At 44.2% G+C, this 16,930-nt stretch overlaps 3 protein-coding genes across 5 annotated transcripts; 1 reads left to right on the forward strand and 2 right to left on the reverse strand.

The window, feature by feature from the left end:
- On the reverse strand, positions 1-2,760 carry LOC108930397 (protein rapunzel-like). Its single transcript, XM_018745613.2, has 3 exons — positions 2,688-2,760; positions 2,381-2,541; positions 1-1,685 (listed from the first exon to the last, which is right to left on the reverse strand). The coding sequence occupies exon 3, from the start codon at positions 1,629-1,631 to the stop codon at positions 411-413; it is 1,221 nt and encodes a 406-aa protein (XP_018601129.1). The 5' UTR covers positions 1,632-1,685; positions 2,381-2,541; positions 2,688-2,760; the 3' UTR covers positions 1-410.
- Positions 2,761-5,871: 3,111 nt separating this feature from the next.
- LOC108930390 (protein rapunzel-like) lies at positions 5,872-9,053 on the reverse strand. 3 transcript variants are annotated; one of them, XM_018745601.2, is made up of 2 exons: positions 8,989-9,053; positions 5,872-7,651 (listed from the first exon to the last, which is right to left on the reverse strand). In XM_018745601.2, exon 2 carries the CDS (start codon positions 7,620-7,622, stop codon positions 6,927-6,929), a length of 696 nt encoding a protein of 231 aa, XP_018601117.1. In that variant the 5' UTR covers positions 7,623-7,651; positions 8,989-9,053; the 3' UTR covers positions 5,872-6,926. The 3 variants fall into 3 exon arrangements, with proteins under 3 accessions (XP_018601117.1, XP_018601119.1, XP_018601118.1); XM_018745603.2 differs by lacking the exon at positions 8,989-9,053 and adding an exon at positions 8,803-8,982; XM_018745602.2 differs by lacking the exon at positions 8,989-9,053 and adding an exon at positions 8,795-8,982.
- A 2,188-nt stretch (positions 9,054-11,241) lies between these two features.
- Positions 11,242-16,874, forward strand: LOC108930395 (1-phosphatidylinositol phosphodiesterase). Its single transcript, XM_018745612.1, has 4 exons — positions 11,242-11,320; positions 13,138-13,250; positions 14,344-14,917; positions 15,834-16,874. The coding sequence occupies exons 2-4, from the start codon at positions 13,192-13,194 to the stop codon at positions 16,098-16,100; spliced, it is 900 nt and encodes a 299-aa protein (XP_018601128.1). The 5' UTR covers positions 11,242-11,320; positions 13,138-13,191; the 3' UTR covers positions 16,101-16,874.
- The last annotated feature ends 56 nt before the right edge of the window (positions 16,875-16,930 follow it).

Consider the following 16,930-nt stretch of genomic DNA (forward strand, 5'->3'; position numbering starts at 1 on the left):
TTTTTTTGCATTATTTTCAATCATTACATCTAAAACAGCTAAATAATGAAGCCGAGCCATGGACGCGTATTAAGACGAACGGAGTATTAATAGTAAATTTCATTCTCAGAAGAATTTGTTTTTTTTCATTTTTTTTTTTTACATTTCTAGCATCAAGCCTGTAAGTACACTTTTAAAATATACTTCAGATTTACTACCAGCAAACACAGTATGCAGAATAATTTAAAGCGGGTTCCATTAACTGCGATTGCATTGATTTAAAGCGCTGCGTTTGCACAAACTGTCCTGTGTATCGTATGCTGTCCATGTCACCATTTCCATCACATATGTCTTTTCATATTTTGTATTATCCAGTCTGATATTGAAGTGTGCAAACGTCCAGGATGTGGATCACGGAGGGGAAACGCTGCCTATTTGGAGTGAACGCACACGTACGCTCTCCTGTGTTCTGCAAAGTAGTAGCAGCCTTCCGGAAAGGTGTTTGACTCTCTCACGTCCTTGTAGCGGCTGATGGTGTAGACGGCGCAGTTGGGCAGACCGCCGCCGAGCGTCAGGGCCACGTCTGACATTTTCCCTCTCAGCTGCTGACTCTCGATCTGCTCCTTGATGAGCTCCTTGTCGATGGGTGTGGGCTGCACGCTGAAGGAGACGAATACCGTGATTTTGCCCTTGGTTGGGACTTCAAAAACGTTGCCGCTTCCATTGCTGCCGTGGTATTCCTTTCCAGCCAGTCGGTTCCACAGACGCAGCCCACTGTGACTGACAACTCTGATGGACCAGGAGACCCAGTCATACTTTGTGGACAGAAAGGTCAGGAGGGGCTCAATGAACTGCTCACCGTCACTGTCCTCTTTCTCCAAAAGCTGGCGCTCCATGTCGTCCTTGGCTTGAGAGGCAAAGTTCTCCGTGCAGTAATCTACGGCAGCCTTCATGCGCCTCTCGACATCCTCCATTCTTTCTTTCCACTTGTTCACCAGGGCCTCTTCCACAAGGGCATCCCCAGCCAGGGTCCCTTCCACCGGGGCCTCCCTCCTCAGCCCCTGCTCCAGGGCAGCTTGGCCCATGATGGCTATGATGCCCATCACGAAGAGCTTCTTCAGCGCTGAGCAGAACGCCTCCACGGCCCTGCGGCTCTTCTGCTCGGTTTCGAGGACGGTCTCCAAAATGGGCTCCCTTTCGGTGCTGGTGATTGCGTTGTACAGGGTGTCCAGGTTCAGGTCACCGCCTGTGCACTCGAAGTGGCTGAGGAACTTCTCCTTCTTCTTCTCCCTGAAATCTGGCTGAGCGCTGAGAAAGTCCTGGAACTTCTCATACTGGCTGATGATCTGGGCCTCGCAGTCAAAGTTTTGTTTGTTCATGGAGGTGCGCTGTAACTCTCTAGCGATGCTGTCAACCTCGTCCTTCACAGTCGCCAGCTTCCGGTCCAGCTTCTGGAACTGTTCGGTCAGGTACCGGCTCTCTGTGCTCCCCGGGTCACGGAGCAGCTGGGCAGTGGCCATAAACACGGCTTCCAGGAAGGGGTGGAACTTCCCCACACTGGTGGCCAACACCTCGCACCCTTCTCCAATCATCTCCACTCCCTTCTCTATCTTATTTTTGTTCTCCAGCAACCATTCCTCCACTCTGCTCATTTTCCGTTGGGGAGATCCCTTCCTCTCACAATGCCCCGATGTGTTTTGGATAGTCTGGAAAATAAAAAGGTAACTGCTTGCAGCTGAAAATAAATCCCCTCTCTCTCCTCCAGTCATCGCAGTCGCATCTCAGCCTTAAAATAAACAGAACATTTGCGGGGACCTTGGGGTACCAGCCGACCGAAGCAAATCGAGGCAGTGGGCTCAATATTGAAAGCTATTTAACTGAAAAAATATTAAATATGAACGTACAAATGATATTGCAGAGCGCAGTACACCTGCATCTCATTCATAATGCTCTGTCTGAAGAGAAAAACGTACGAAAGCGATGAGTTCCACCCGAATTTACATCCAAATTCACACCTGAACACACCACTGTATGATAGTACGGATATTATGGTAAAATTAAAATGAAGATAACACATATTTTAGAGATATTTGATATATTACATAGCAAGAGGGAGACTTGGGGAAAAAACAGCTCCATTATCCTCACCGTTGTAACACGTCGTTGACTGAACATTAATTGCTGTCCTTTATCAGCGTCAAACACCTTGTCACGATGGACTTTCACCGACACATATAATCAACCACAGTGTATTAATACCCCACAAGTGAGCGTTTATTGACCTGGAACAGAAATTCATAATCTGATTTCTGACTGTAATTGTGACTCGACAACGGGAGCCAAAAGTGCCAGTGAATAATTTGTCCCCCAGAAAAGAGGAGGTACCGCAGACGGCGTGTACCTGAGGAGTCGGAGTCGTCCTCTCCGTCTCGGCAGCTCGCTGTCGACTGGCAGTGCTGGTTTAGCAGCGACACGCAGGCTTGTACATCCTCAGCGTTTGCAAAATCCCACATGCGTCACAGTCTCTGCTTTCTCTCCCCACTTTGTGAGAGATCGGTACTTCTGCCGCAAGGAGAAACAGCAAGAACAATTAAAGCGAGCAGGAGGGCAGATGCGATCGCCACCCATGCGCTGAAAAGGAGCGATTTTAGGATCAGACACGGAGGAAACGAACATGTCAATCAGGGAGGACGTGGGTGAGAACTCACCTCAGCATCGCCACCACACATCCAAAGAGAGAAGCAGCTTCCCAAGGCAAGCGCTCTCGTACCTCCCTCTCCATCGCCATCCTTTTCTGTGGGGGAGGGGGGGTTCTGAGTGACAGTCCTCTGCTGACACGCCCCTGTCGGCCTCTCGAACCCACGGGACTCAAACCGAGAAAGAGCGAAAGGCTAGCGAGCAGCTCGCATTTTTTACTCCTTCATAAGGCCTAATTATGATCGTGATTATGTTCTAATTATGGTCTGACCTGTGCAGGCATTTTCACTGCTAGCTGGGAGATTCATAGCTGGAGTTTTTTTGCAATGGTTAAAAGATAAAAGCTTTCGATGCCTTTGCTTGCAAACCTCCACAAGTCCATCAGACACGGGATGTCATCCATGCCGCTCTGCACCGTATCTTCGGTGAGTCTGAATAAAATGACAAGATCGTCTGCTATTGGTTTCAGGTCACACTCTCATCAAAACTCTTCATATTTCTACACAACCGCTCTTGGAGAAATAAGCGGCCCCTGCTAAACAGACACGTGGACGAAACACCAGCGTGCCGCATGCCACGGTTCTGAGATTCCGTTCATGAAGATCTGGGAGCGGAGATTAATTCCGGAGGGCTCACTGTATGAGACACACATGCACGTTGTCTGAAGCTGCTTGTTCCAAGCAGGGATGCAGCAAGCCGGAGCCTAACCCGGCAACACAGGGCACAAGGCTGGAGGGGAGGGGATGCACCCGGGACAGGACGTCAGTCCATCACAAGGCATCCCAAGCAGGATTTGAACCCCAGACCCACCGGAGAGCAGGCACAGGCCAAGCCTGCTGTGCCACCGCACCCCCAATATGAGACACGCTACTTCTTAAATTATTATGCATAATAAAAATAGCCAGATGCAGCAGTTTCATGCTTTTGGGTGAGAATGTTTGTGCCACATCTATATACAAATTATAAAGATATGTGTTTTACTGGTCAGTAGGTCAGTATTAATGGTCTGTCACAATTCTTTGTTCAATACTTCAGAATATTTTATGATGCACATCTTGCGCTTGCTTTTCTTTTTTAACAAATTTAATTTTTAAGTATTGTACATTTACATTTTTTTTTCCAGATAATCAATATTAGGCGAATGACAGAACAGAACCACCTGGAAGGCAGTGGCTTTTCTGCCAGTGTGTGTCACTGAGCAAATGTTTTAAAGCACTTTATTGAGTTAGCCCTCCGAGCTGGTCGATGGACTTCGTTTTTGGGTAATGCCATTACCCCTCCGCTGCCCCCAGCAAGACCGTGCTGGACAGAGACGACCTGGAATCGATCGCACGCCTCCACCAGTGTGCTAAAGCACGACTCCACACAGCCATTTGTGCATCAAACACAGACATCAGCTGATCTCCCCCCTGGAGCAGAGCGATCATGCTGGACACAATCCAGTCACTTCACATCACCTCAAACCGGAATCCACGTGTGTGTTAAACAGCGATGACGGCATCTGAGTTTGTGGTGTTCCTCGGATCAGTTCAGATCAGTCTGGAATGGGTAATAATTGTCTCATAAAGTGCACAGATCCCCCCCCGCAATATTACAGGTTAAGGTTTCTTCATTTATTTTGCTCTCATTGGTATATTTTGTCTCTTCTTCCAGTGTATCTCATACCCTGTGCAGATTGTATTGGAGTTGACATCCTGACCAGTGCGACGTGGAGGGTCACTCTGTTTTTGCTTAGTTTAAATTTGAGCTGGAACCTGGGCTGCTGGGCATTCAGCGCTCATCAAACACATAGAACAGAGGGAGGGAAGAGGTGGAAAAGATGGGGTGGGGGGAAAGGATGAGAGGGTAGGGAGCAGGAACACTGGGAAATACTGAAGTCATCACCACCACAAGGGAAGCGAAGGAGAATCCTCTCATTAACAGGGATGACTGCCTCTGGGTCATTACTCAGCTGTACCACAGCAGGACAAACAGGTGCGTTCACATTTAGTTTAACGACTATTCGCTAGTACAAGTTCCTTCTGAAACTGCTGAATGTTTTGTTTTTGACATTTCCAGGTCACACTAAATTGTCTAATAAAATTCCAGCCTTGGGACATTTATAATGGACAAAGGCATCCCTTGAAAAAATAGGACAGCGTTTATGCATCGGTATGTATCAGCCTCAGTCTGCAAATGTTAGTGTTTTATTTAGTTTCGTATCCAAGCAGCGAAATTGAATCATTTCCGTGCACTGGTGGTTATGCTGGACCAGCCAGATACAAATCAGTCGAGGACATGAAAAGTATGGACATGATTTTGGCATTTTTAGGACTTAAAGAATTAGACATTTTTGAAAATATTCTAGAGCTGAGCTGCAACTGTCAACCCAGAAATATTTTAAATGACTTCTGAATGACAGATCTGTTTCACCTTTAGCTGATGAGCAGTGAGCAGCTACAGAATATCCGTTTTCAATCATTTTTAGATCTACAGTGATCTCAGCCAAAAGGCTGTACACAAGTACAGCATGCATCTTATAGCATGACATAAAAATGAAATCAATCTCTACTGCATATCATACAGCAGAAGCCAGTAACAGTTAAGAGCCGCTGCCTTTAGACCCAAAGGTTGTAGGTTTAAATCCCACCTCCAGCCATAGTAACCTTGCGCAAAGTACTTCCCCTAAATTGCTCCAGTAAAATTACACAGCTGTATAAATAGGTAAATAATTGTAAGTAGCTTAACATTGTGAGTTGCTTTGGAGGAAAGCATCAGCAAAATTAATAAATGTAAACAGGTTTCTAAAAAAAAAAAAAAAAAAAAAAAAAAAAAAAAAAAAAAGTAAAAATGCTTAGCTGGTACAGGCCTGCTGACACTGACTTTGCAGAGAGGACAACCTTAACCAGGTGTGAGGTTGCCGAGAGCCCCATCGAGACATTATCTGTCTCAAAGGGCAACATCTGCAGTAAAACCCCAGTGAAATTCACTCTTTAGTCTGTGTTTTGGGGGCCGTCTCTCACCGCCTGCAGACACCAGCAATAGGTTTCTTTATGCAGGACCAGGAACACTGCACATGAACGTCAGCTTCGTATGCATGTAAATACCTTTGAATTCTCATTTGAATTTTGGTGGAGAGGCACCTTTGATCGAAAGGAAAAGCCACGCACACTCAAGTGCTGCATTTTAACTTAAAATTGCAGAATATATACAGAGTTGGCCGTGGCACCTCAAGTAGGATTTACAAATGCTGTGGATGGCGAACACATTTGAGCTCTTGCAGCTCAGAGAACAGTTCCTTCGGTGAGATTTGAACCTGAAATATCTCTGCAAACTCAGGGTTTTACCTTTATTCTTGCACTGTGAGGCAAAGGGATTTAACAAAAAAATCTAACTACGAGGCTAAGGAGCTTAAAAAGGAAAAAACTTTATTCCTTTCAAGAATATGTTCCAATACAGCATATACTGCGATAATTTGTAATTATGTGCTCCTCATACACATTCATTTCCAGTCATGATTTACACACACATACATTCTTAAAATTAGGGAAACTAATTTTACTGGCTTGTGTGTCCAGATTGACATTATAGGGTTAAAATTATTTCATACAGTAATGATTCCAGTAATATGCCTATCATAGTACTGTGCATATTACTGGGGAAGTCTCAGGTTTACACAAATTAAAAATGAGGAACTCATTAAAAAAATAGTATATGTGCAGGCATAAGGGTGAAAGTATTTCAGCTTTGACATTACTGCCGTTATATATTATTGCTATATACACATATATTGTTAGTCAGAAGCCAATATAAATCTGCATAATTAACAAAACACACAAGCAGGCATTATGAAGTTAGACTATAGTTTAAAATTTATTTAAAATACAAAATTAGACTTTAACCAAGATAGTCTGCAGTAGCTGTAGGGTAACAAAAGCTGACTTTAGCCACATATAAAGTGCAAGCACACCAAGGGGGTACCCAAAAAAAAAAAAAAAAGTGGTCACACTTCAAGTAGGTACACTGATCCTGCACCAAACTGAGCCTGTGGCTTTTTTTCCTTTTTTTTTTAAAAAGCAATTTATACTCAGCAACAGCCACATTGCTTACATATTCACCTGAAGTGGAGGTGGCAAGAGGTGACTTGACTAACGGTGATAACTTTGGGTTTCCTTTTCCAATCCTATCCATTTGCAGAGAGCTTCCTTCCTGCATTCCCACTCTAAAAACAATACTCACACCGCTGCCGCTTTTCTTTCGGCAAGCAGCTGCTACGATGTCCCCGAAGGCCCATCTTTACACTGGGCCAGGGCCTCCATCATTTTGGCCTGGATGTTCGCCACGCGGTCCGCCCACTTCTCCCGGACTTCGTCCTCATCGTCCTCGGTGACGGCAGTGTAGCCCATGAGAGCTATGAGGCCGATGTGGAAGAGATGGCTTAGGTGCGAGCAGCGACGCTCCATCACCTGGCGGTTGAAGTCGCAGTGCTCCAGGTAGACCTTGAGCAGGGGCCTGCCAAACAAAGTCCCGGTGCCCATGACACCGCGGTAGTAGACGTCCAGGCTCAGTTCGCTCTTGTCCCGCTCATAGATCTTCTCGAAGTCCCTCATGTAGCGACGGGTACCGTCAGGGTCTTTCTTCACCAGCTCCACCATAGTGTTGAAGGCTGCGTACTGGTGCTTGATGTACTCCTCGTACTTGCCGAAGGTCTCGTTGACCTCATCGATGCGGATCTGCCGCAACGTCTGCCGGTTTTTGGCTGAGATGCTCTCCAGCTTGCTGTGGACGGCACGGAAATCCTTATCCAGGGCGTGCGCCTCTTCGCCAACCAGGCCCTTGCGTGCCACTGACACAAGGGAGGTGACGATGCCGAACAACGGGTCGATGGAAGAGGCGAAAGAGGACACTTTCTCCACACATGCCAGCACCTTGGCCGCAGTTTTTTTCACCGTTGCCGCGTCAGCCATTGCTGTTGTGGGTTTTCCAGTTCACGTCCCTGCAAAAAAAGAGAAAACTCAATCTTCACACCTCCTCCCCCCAAACTCTTCGACAGGGTGCTTTCTACCCTAAACTGCCCCCTTTGGTAAACCGCAGCAGTTGTAAATGCCACCAAATGCCATTACAGAATCAGGGATCATTTCAAAGAGCTAGCAGTGATCAGCTCCAACACACCTGACAATGTTCTCTTTCAGGTAGATCTGACAAAGGTTTTTCACTGCAAAATAAAGAACCCTCACTGATGTTCTACAATATTTGTACGATGCATTAAGTTCATTTTTGTTTCTGCACCGTGATGGGTAGGCATCCCGGCCACGGTGTACCCCACCCCACGGGGCAGAAAACACCAGACACGAGACACCAACCCATCACGGTGCAGAAACACTGTTTAATACCACGACCCTAGATTATTGATAGCGATTTACTTTCAAATGAGCAGCGAGTAGCATAGTGGCTACAACAACTGCCTTTCAAATCCAACCTCCAGCTGCATTACCCTTGATCATGATACTTACTCTAAATTGCTCTATTAAACTTACCAAGCTGTATAAAAGGGGTAACTGAGTACAAGTATGTTGCTTTAAAGAAAAGCACCAGCTAAATGCAAACATGTTTTGCATATATATTTAATAATTTGATTAGTGGGAGACTTTCAATGCAGGTTCTAGAGCAATTCAATGGTAATATGGTCAGTATGACTCCCTTACACATCAACTGGCAATTTAAATCTATATATAACCTAAGGAAGCACTTTATTAGAGGCATCTAGTGACCCAGGTCCCCCCCAAAACATTAGCCGGAAGTAGCTTCATTTCACCATGGTACAACCCTCAGTCACCCTGCCTTGCTCTTCCCAACTAAATTAGGGGGTGTCAACACACACTTTTAAGTTAATTAATAATTTTGCTTTATTACTTTTTCGAAGCGAAAACAGGTCAAAGTACACATGGAAATACTGACTGGCACGCCTGTTGAAAGGCTTTCGTCGACACGCTGCGGCGCAGCGTTAAATAAATAAATGAGCACGTACATAGAAAAACAGGAGGGAGTGGTCGATGGCTTAATTTATTAAATACTCTTCACTAAATATCCGAAAATGGTTAAAAAATAACGCAGCGGCCAAACAAGAGATAAAACTTACGACGCAACTAACAGAGATTCATTCAGAGTCGCAGCTCCGCCTTTGCTCGTTTTCGCTTACGTCGATGCGAGGAGGCCTTTGAGCACGCAATTACGAGCTGCAATGGTGCTCTCGTGTCAAGTAGAAACACGTAAAAATTAGAAATGCGAGTTAAATTCAGCGCAAAACCGATGTTTTTCCATCTTTGTTTTTACCTGTTTGACGCCTGAACACCGCACTTCCGTCAACTGTCCACCGTCTCGCTCTTGCTGCCCGCGCCTTCTTCCCATATAAGGAAAAGGAAACGCGGAAGTGACACACACGAGCGACGCTGATTGGCTGGCTCTTCGCCACAAAGGATGCCGCTCTACTCCAATCCGCGGTCGGGGGTCTGTCTAATTCCTCGTAGTACGAACGGCATGAATCAGTGGGCCCGCATTACAGAGATGGTACGTCATGCTTGGAATGAAGTGGAGCCTGTCGTTTCTGAAGAAAAACAGGAAAAAACAAAATATCTGGAATAACAGCGAAAATCAGGTCATAGCTGTTGCTCTGGACAAACTGTCTGGTTCGGAAATGATAATGAAACACATTACTTATGCCCACACACCTTATTCACCAAGGTGACTTACCCTGCTAGATGCACTACTTATGGGTCACTTATCCATTCCTCAGTGGAACACACTCTCTCTGTCACTCACACACTATACACATCAAGTCACTGAATGAAATCATAGACTGAGCTCTTTTAGTTTGTGTCTCAATTAAATTATGGATGGATAATTTATCTCCGATCATCCCAAAGGTTAATTACATAAACCAGTGTCCAGGTTCGGAATGATTAATATTGTCTCCGTGAATGAAATGACACAGTGGTGTGGAGCAGTAGAGCGAAATGACAGTGGTGGAGTGGAAAAAGGGAGCCAGCTACTGTACGGCTGATAGAACAGGGTGATGGAAAGGTTTCCGCTTGATGTTACAGGTGGCACCATGTTCACACAAATATTCACTGAACATTCCTGTCTTGGGAAAGTGTCTGCGAACAATGAAAATACTCATAAAAAATACGTTGGGTCTGGACAAACTGAACCGACATCCCAAAACCAGTCCAGCAGCCTGCGTTCTTCCACTCATGAGTATGAAAAAGTACGTTGCTCTCGACTCATCACTCCTATTGTGCAGCAGGCCTGTCGAGGCACGTGACCGATGGCTCTGTACGTGCTGGGATCACAGTCAGACTCCGGGTTCCTTCTGCCATTTATACAGGCTCTCAATCCACATCCTTGTAGATCAGCATTTGCTTTCTCCATGTCTGCTAATAGCTTAGAGAGGCACTTGTTTCACCTGCTATACATACCTTGAGAAATCCAATAATCTTACATAAAATTCCAGCACCACATTACTGTGCTGACACCCTGCAACAACGTAAAATTGTTCAAGTGTCATTTGGACCAGAGCTTCTTAAATTAGTATAAAAATGGAAATGTGGCTATGAATAAATGCTTTGTAAAAATTACATGGGCTGTAAATTCAAAGTAGGTAATATATTAAGAGTTGATTTGGGTCATACTGTTTGTAATCTGGGGGATGCGGTGGTACAGAAGGTTTGGCTGGGGCCTGCGCTGTGGTGGGTCTAGGGTTTGAGTCCTGCTTGGGGTGCCTTGTGGTGGACTGGCGTCCCGTCCTGGGTGCGTCCCCTCCCCCTTCAGCCCCGCGCCCTGTGTTGCCGGGTTAGGCTGCGGCTCGCCACGACCCCGCTCAGGACAAGCGGCTTCAGACAGCGTGTGTGTATAAATGGGTAAATAACTGTAAGCTTGTGGTAATTGTAACCTTAGCATTGTAAATTGCTTGGAGAAAAGCATCAGCTAAATGAATAAATGCAAATAGGAGAACAGCCCTTTGCAAGTGTGCAGCAATACAGCAGGGGAGAGAAATGAATTTGAACCAGCAACTATCAGGTTCTGAGTCATTCCTAATGATCCTTTGCAAGTAAGTGTCTAATTTTAGAACCCAGTTCTAGAAAAGTCCCAAGTTTGCTGTGCCTTTACTGGCAGAGAAGTCACTGAAACTGTTGCCTCTTCTTGGTGCCACACTTTCAAGGACACTACCAGCGGTGCCCATTACAAAGGCAAGGCCATCACTCAAATTTCCGCCATTATCCCTGTACCTCTGGGAATAACACCTGTTAGTAAAACTAACAAATTTATATTTACTGATTCACAGAAATGCAAAAGGTTAAAAAGAGATTGACATGCATCTGACACCCAGATCAAAACTGTTGCTTTCTGCCAATCATGAGATCAAGAAAAGGGCAGCAGGGTTGATATAGTGAACTTGTTGGCCTTTGGTGTTTACATCAGTGCATCTTTGTTCTGTTTGTGAGTGTGTGTAAAAGGGAGGGTCTGACACAGTGGCGTGACACAGGGCACCCACCCCCATGTGTGCTGGACTTCTATTGAAACTGCTACATCAACATCCCCTTGCATTCCTCCCCTCGCTCACATGCGGTAAATCTCTCCCAAGGCAGAATCCAGCCTTCGAGGTCAGGTAAGATCAGCACTGAACATTCACGCCTTCAATGACTGAATCCTATCAAGTTCGACCCTTAGGGATTGTAAGTCTTCAAAGAACTGCAAAGCCTATTGTGTTATTGCTGCGTTTTGTCTCCATTGTTTTCTTAGTTCCGTAAATCCAAAGTTTTTTTTTTTTTTTAAAAACAGTTACAATGTTAACTCTGGATGGGGATCTTTTTCCTACCTGTATATTTCTCATTTTCATTAATATTGTATCTATCTGTTATTACTGATTTTTGTGGCCAGTTGTGGAGCAGCCACCAGGCAGGACTAAAGCCAGAGACAGCAGGACTTTAACCAAAAAGTGGGTTTATTTATAAACCAAAACAAACAGGCCCTTCTGGACCAAAGGCAAGAACCAGACAAATAAAAAACAAAACACCTTTTCTCAAGGCCAAGCTCGTAGCCTGCTCCCCTCTCAAACACCGTTCTCCCAAGTCCTCAGACCAGCTGCCTTTATAATCCCTACAATTGGTCCTTATGTGTTGGCAGCTGGCTGTCAAAATTCACTTAGGGCAGGGCTGGGTTACTGGGAGTTGTCCATAATGATACTCCTTCCTCCTACCCTGGGTTGGATCCTCCACCAGCTCATGCGTTTTGTTTACTTTTTACTGGACATGTCAGCCTTTGACAGCTGTAACTACATGTATGAAAAAGAACACCTGAATATGTTTGACAACTTATATATTCTGGAGTTTCACATCCTTAATGTGTGGAACATGACTTACAACCTCCCTTTATTTCCCCCCAGTTTCATCAGTCTCTTTTTCATGAACCCTGTTGTTGGGATCTGGAACATAACCCGGTAGCATAGGGCACGAGGCAGGGTACACACTGGATGGGACTCCAGTCCACTGCAGAGCAATTATATACACACACCCATTTGCACACGCCCACTGAGGGGGATTTATCAATCTACCTGAGACACAGGTTGTAGGAGTGTGGGACGAAAGTGGGGCACCCCAAGGAAACCCATGTGAATGCGGGCAGAATGAAAAAACCACACAGACTAAGCCCACATATGAATGCACAGCCCAGGTTCTTGAAGGCACCAGCGCTGGCCGTACCAGCCCCGAAAACTTGATCATGTGAAACTGCAAACTGCTAAACAAATGATCGAACATTTATTCTCTAGTGTCTTTGGCTGTCATTTTAAACAGTTTCTCAATCGCAAAATGTCTCAAATGAAATGAGAAGTCAGGCTGTAGTACGTACCCTTCAGCAAGGTACTTACCCTGAATTGCTCCAGTAAAATTACCCAGCTGTATAAATAGGTAAATAATTGTCACCTTAACATTGTAAGTTGCTTTGGAGAAAAGCGTCAGCTAAATCAATAAATGTAAATCAAAACTGGTGGAAGGAACCTTAAACACCTGTGATATGCTGACAACGCTTCACAGCTAATAAAATTGATTTAAAAGGGCTGAAAATAAGAATGCATGGTCAGAATAAACTCCTAATAATTGCCAGATGATGGACTGGTGTCCTGTCCAGGACGTTCTCTTGAGTAGCCGGTACAGGCTCAGGATCACCGCATCCCTGACTTGGTCAAGTTACTACTGATACTGCGTTGAGTGACTGGTTGCACTATATTGTATCTCTAAAGTTACAGGAAAGAAATGTGGTAGATATCTAATGGTGAAATGGCTAAACAATTGAAGCCTGTTTTTCAGGATAAGAAAAAAAAATGGATGAGAAAAAAGTATTAATTTCCTAAAACACACAATCGAGATGCGTGAGAAGTCTCGTTAAACAGTCACATACAGTACTTTATTTTCCACTTTCCTACAGTGCAGCTAAAGTTCCTGGATTCCGCACAGTCTACTTTATTTGGAAGACTCAGTCATGAAGGAAAAAATCAGAAGTGCTGGACATGTGATAAACTGGGTGATGGTTGTTTTTGGGTAAGACTTTCCAGGATATTTAAAAGGATTCATGACTTGGTGAAAATGTTTTGTTGTGCCCTGCGCAGTATCCGCTGTAGTTGTTCATTATTATTTCTTCGTTTAGCTGACACGTTTCAGCTTATTAGGAGTAGCCAAAAATCGTACTCATATGAAAGTACTGTCACTTGAAAAAAATTATTCAAGTAAACATAGTTGTCTAAAAAATTACTTCAGTAAAAGTAAAATAAGTAACAAGTCAAAAAACTGTTCAGGTGCTGAGCTGCTTTGATTCAAATGAAGGTTTTTAATGGCATGAACCACTAGCAGTACATATATATATATATATATATATATATATATATATATATATATATATATATATATATATATGTATACACTATATATACAGTATATATACACACTATATATATTATATAGTGTGTGTGTGTGTATATATATATATATATCCATACACATATATATCATATATATATCCATCCATCGTCAACAACCGCTTGTCCCAAGTGTGTGTGTTTGTGTGTATACATATATGTAGCAGGATAACTTTAATGAAGTAATTCATGAAATAATCTTAACGTGTTAAAAAATATTTAGTCTCACTTCTTCCAAAGTTAATTTCCTTAGATGAATGAACTAGTTTGTCAGTTGAGGCGGGATGAAACACAACTGCAGCTCTGATTGGTCGACACTAAACTCCGATTGGTGTCACGTCGAGCGAATTTGCCCAATGAACAAAAGAAGTGAGACGACAGTGAAGTTGTATTCTTGATGGTTCACAAATGCGACTTCCTGACAGTCAACTGCAGCTGCTGAAATTGACGCATTTCATGATGCATACGTTTTGCGTTAATACTTAGTTTTAAGAAGAGAAAGTTCTAATAAAAAGAGTGAGAGAAATGTAATGGAGTAAAAGCAGACTTTTGTCTTCACACATACATGTGAATAAAAGCAAAAACTATCAATGTCAAAACATAATGTTCAGTTTTTCCAAAAATATGCTTAAGTAATGGAGTAAATGCAACTTGTTAACGCCCTCCTCTACTACCTGCTGTACTATTGATTGATTCCCACAATATATGGTGTGTGAAAGGGTGCTCGAGTTGACCTGCACGAAGGCGATCCAGAAGCCACACTTCGATGACACTCCCACCCCAGAGTTCCATAACCCATCCTGGATGGCAGCGATTCCAAACAACCGGTCGCTGTCAGAAATCACACTCCCCGGCACCCACAACACCATGGCCCTCTTCGGCGGCGTCTTGGCTCAGTGTCAGTCCTGGTCACTGGCCCTCCAGCTTGAGGCGGGCGTGCGCCTAATAGACGTGCGTGTGCGCAACGTGACTGGCAATCTCACCATCCACCACGGTATGGCGTACCAGCGTGCACACTTTGGTGACGTGCTGCAGGTTGTGTCCAGCTTCCTGCGCCGGCAGCCCACCGAGGCGGTGCTGATGCGGCTCCGTGAGGAGTTCAGCGAGACAGATGATATCTATGGGGCTGTGGTCAGCTATATCCAGAGCTACGCCAACTGGGACCTGCTGTGGCAGAGCCGGCTGGTGCCCACCATGGGCCAGGTCAGGGGCAAGCTCATAGTCCTGCAAGACTTCCACGGTCCTGACCTCGGTATGCGCTATCGCTCCTTGGACATTGACGACAAGTGGAAGGTAGAAACCCGGCGGGGTTGGGTGGGGGGGCAGACAGAGGCCTAAAATACATGACAGTTCACTAGATATTGTGCACTAAGAATTTGTAGATTTCATAACAGTCACAGATGTTATACCGTGAAGCGGTAAAAGGAGCAATATGACCTAATTGCTGCAGATAATTAATAAATGTGTACAGCAGACTGTAAATATTTGAACAGTGACATGATTTTTGTCTTTCAGGCTCTGTGCTCCAGCACATGGGATCTGAAAAGAAACAAAGGCCAAAGTGCAGGCAGTTAATTTGTTTTAATTTACACCTATAATTTGTCAACCATGTAGGCCTTTCTATATACATAGAACACCCATTTTAAAGGACCAAAAGTATTTGGACAAATGGGTTCTCTTGACCAGGTGTGTGTCATTACATCAGTAGCTCATGCACAAGAGACCTGAAAAGGTCTAGTGAAATTCTAGATGTAGCATTTGCATTTGGGGACTTTTTCACAACATCCAGATATAACTTTACTAGCAATATGTATTTAATTGTGAAAAAAAGTACTCACTTCTAATTTGATTTTACTGGATTTTTTAAATATATTTGATTTGTAAAATTAGAATGATACATTATATAATGTATTAATAAGAGGATGCTAATTAGCTCTAAATCCTTGAAGAAACTGCAGCAAGTACTGGGTTGGGGAAACCTATTGTAGAGGGACTATACAGAACATGTTGAAAGCATTTCTTTATGTAAATGTGACACACTTTTTCAGTATTATGTCTAGGTATTGTGGAAATGATGCACATTGTCTTACAGAAGTCTTTGATATCTCAGAGTAACCAGTATTTACAAAGCTTTGGAAATCACCTAGGACAATGGTATGAGTTAAATCAGAGTATTTCAATGAAAAGTCTCAATTTCACTGTGTCCCAGGTGCCCACCTTGCTGCATGTGCCTGAGAAGTGGCAGAGCGTCCAGAAACACCTGGAAGCTGCTGAAGTTGGCAACAAGGACCGTCTCTTCCTCAGCTATGCCAGCGGTGCGGGGCTCTTCGCCTTCCCCAGCTTTGTGGCGCAGCGTGTGAATGTCCAGCTTCTGGAGTATCTGACGGTCAGGATGGGCAAACCACGCCGTTTTGGGATGATTAGCATGGACTTCCCAGCTGCTCCACTCCTGCAGGCCATCATTGACTTCAACTGAGTAGACTGCCTACTGCAGCCCCGCCCCTTGCCCCACCCACTTTCTTGGCCCCACCCCCAGCCCCTCCCAGTTTCCTAAAAACGTAAGCTCATCCCCGATTCCTCCTTTGTGGTGTGTTGTCGTCTTTATTTTAAAGTCCAATTACAACGGCAGCAAGAACAAATACTATCGTTAATTGTTTTTCATGTTTTGTTGAAGAAAATCTCACTGCTACACAGTTCAGTTTATGTCAATCTATGGCAAATAGTTAACAGGGTCAATGATGGAAATCAATAAAATTAAATAAAATTAGTTCCAGCTAAGGCTGAGCTGGTTTTATTTCGATAGGCGACGTCAAGACATTTACGATACTGTACCGACGAATCGTTCTGTAGTACAGGCCTGGAGGATTTTAATAGCGGAAATTGAATTCCTTTGATTTTCACATGTACAGGCTTCACACTGTAGCCACAAAAATAAAAGCAGTGAAAGCAACTCCGTTGCTGCGGTTTCCTGGACGTGTTTGATGTGCTGCAGGACATTCACATAAACGGACTGTTTTGTAACAATTACATATTTATTGGTGTTGGTCCCCATCTGTGTTTGACGTTGAAATTTTTATACAGATTTCTCCTGGTGGTTTGGAGAAGCAGTGAGGGACAATACATTTCTAACGTTTATTTTTACAGTTACTCTGCTCCTTGAACAGGTGTTCTGTCCTCTGTCCTGTCCTAGCCCTTGTCTTTCTTGATCAGCTATCTTCCTCTGATAGACCCCCTGTTAAGGTCATCTCTGGCTCTTACACAGTTGATGATGGGTAATTACGTATGAAGTAAAGAACAAGGTGCATT

This window comes from Scleropages formosus, chromosome 23 (assembly GCF_900964775.1).
Source record: "Scleropages formosus chromosome 23, fSclFor1.1, whole genome shotgun sequence".
NCBI lineage: Eukaryota > Metazoa > Chordata > Actinopteri > Osteoglossiformes > Osteoglossidae > Scleropages > Scleropages formosus.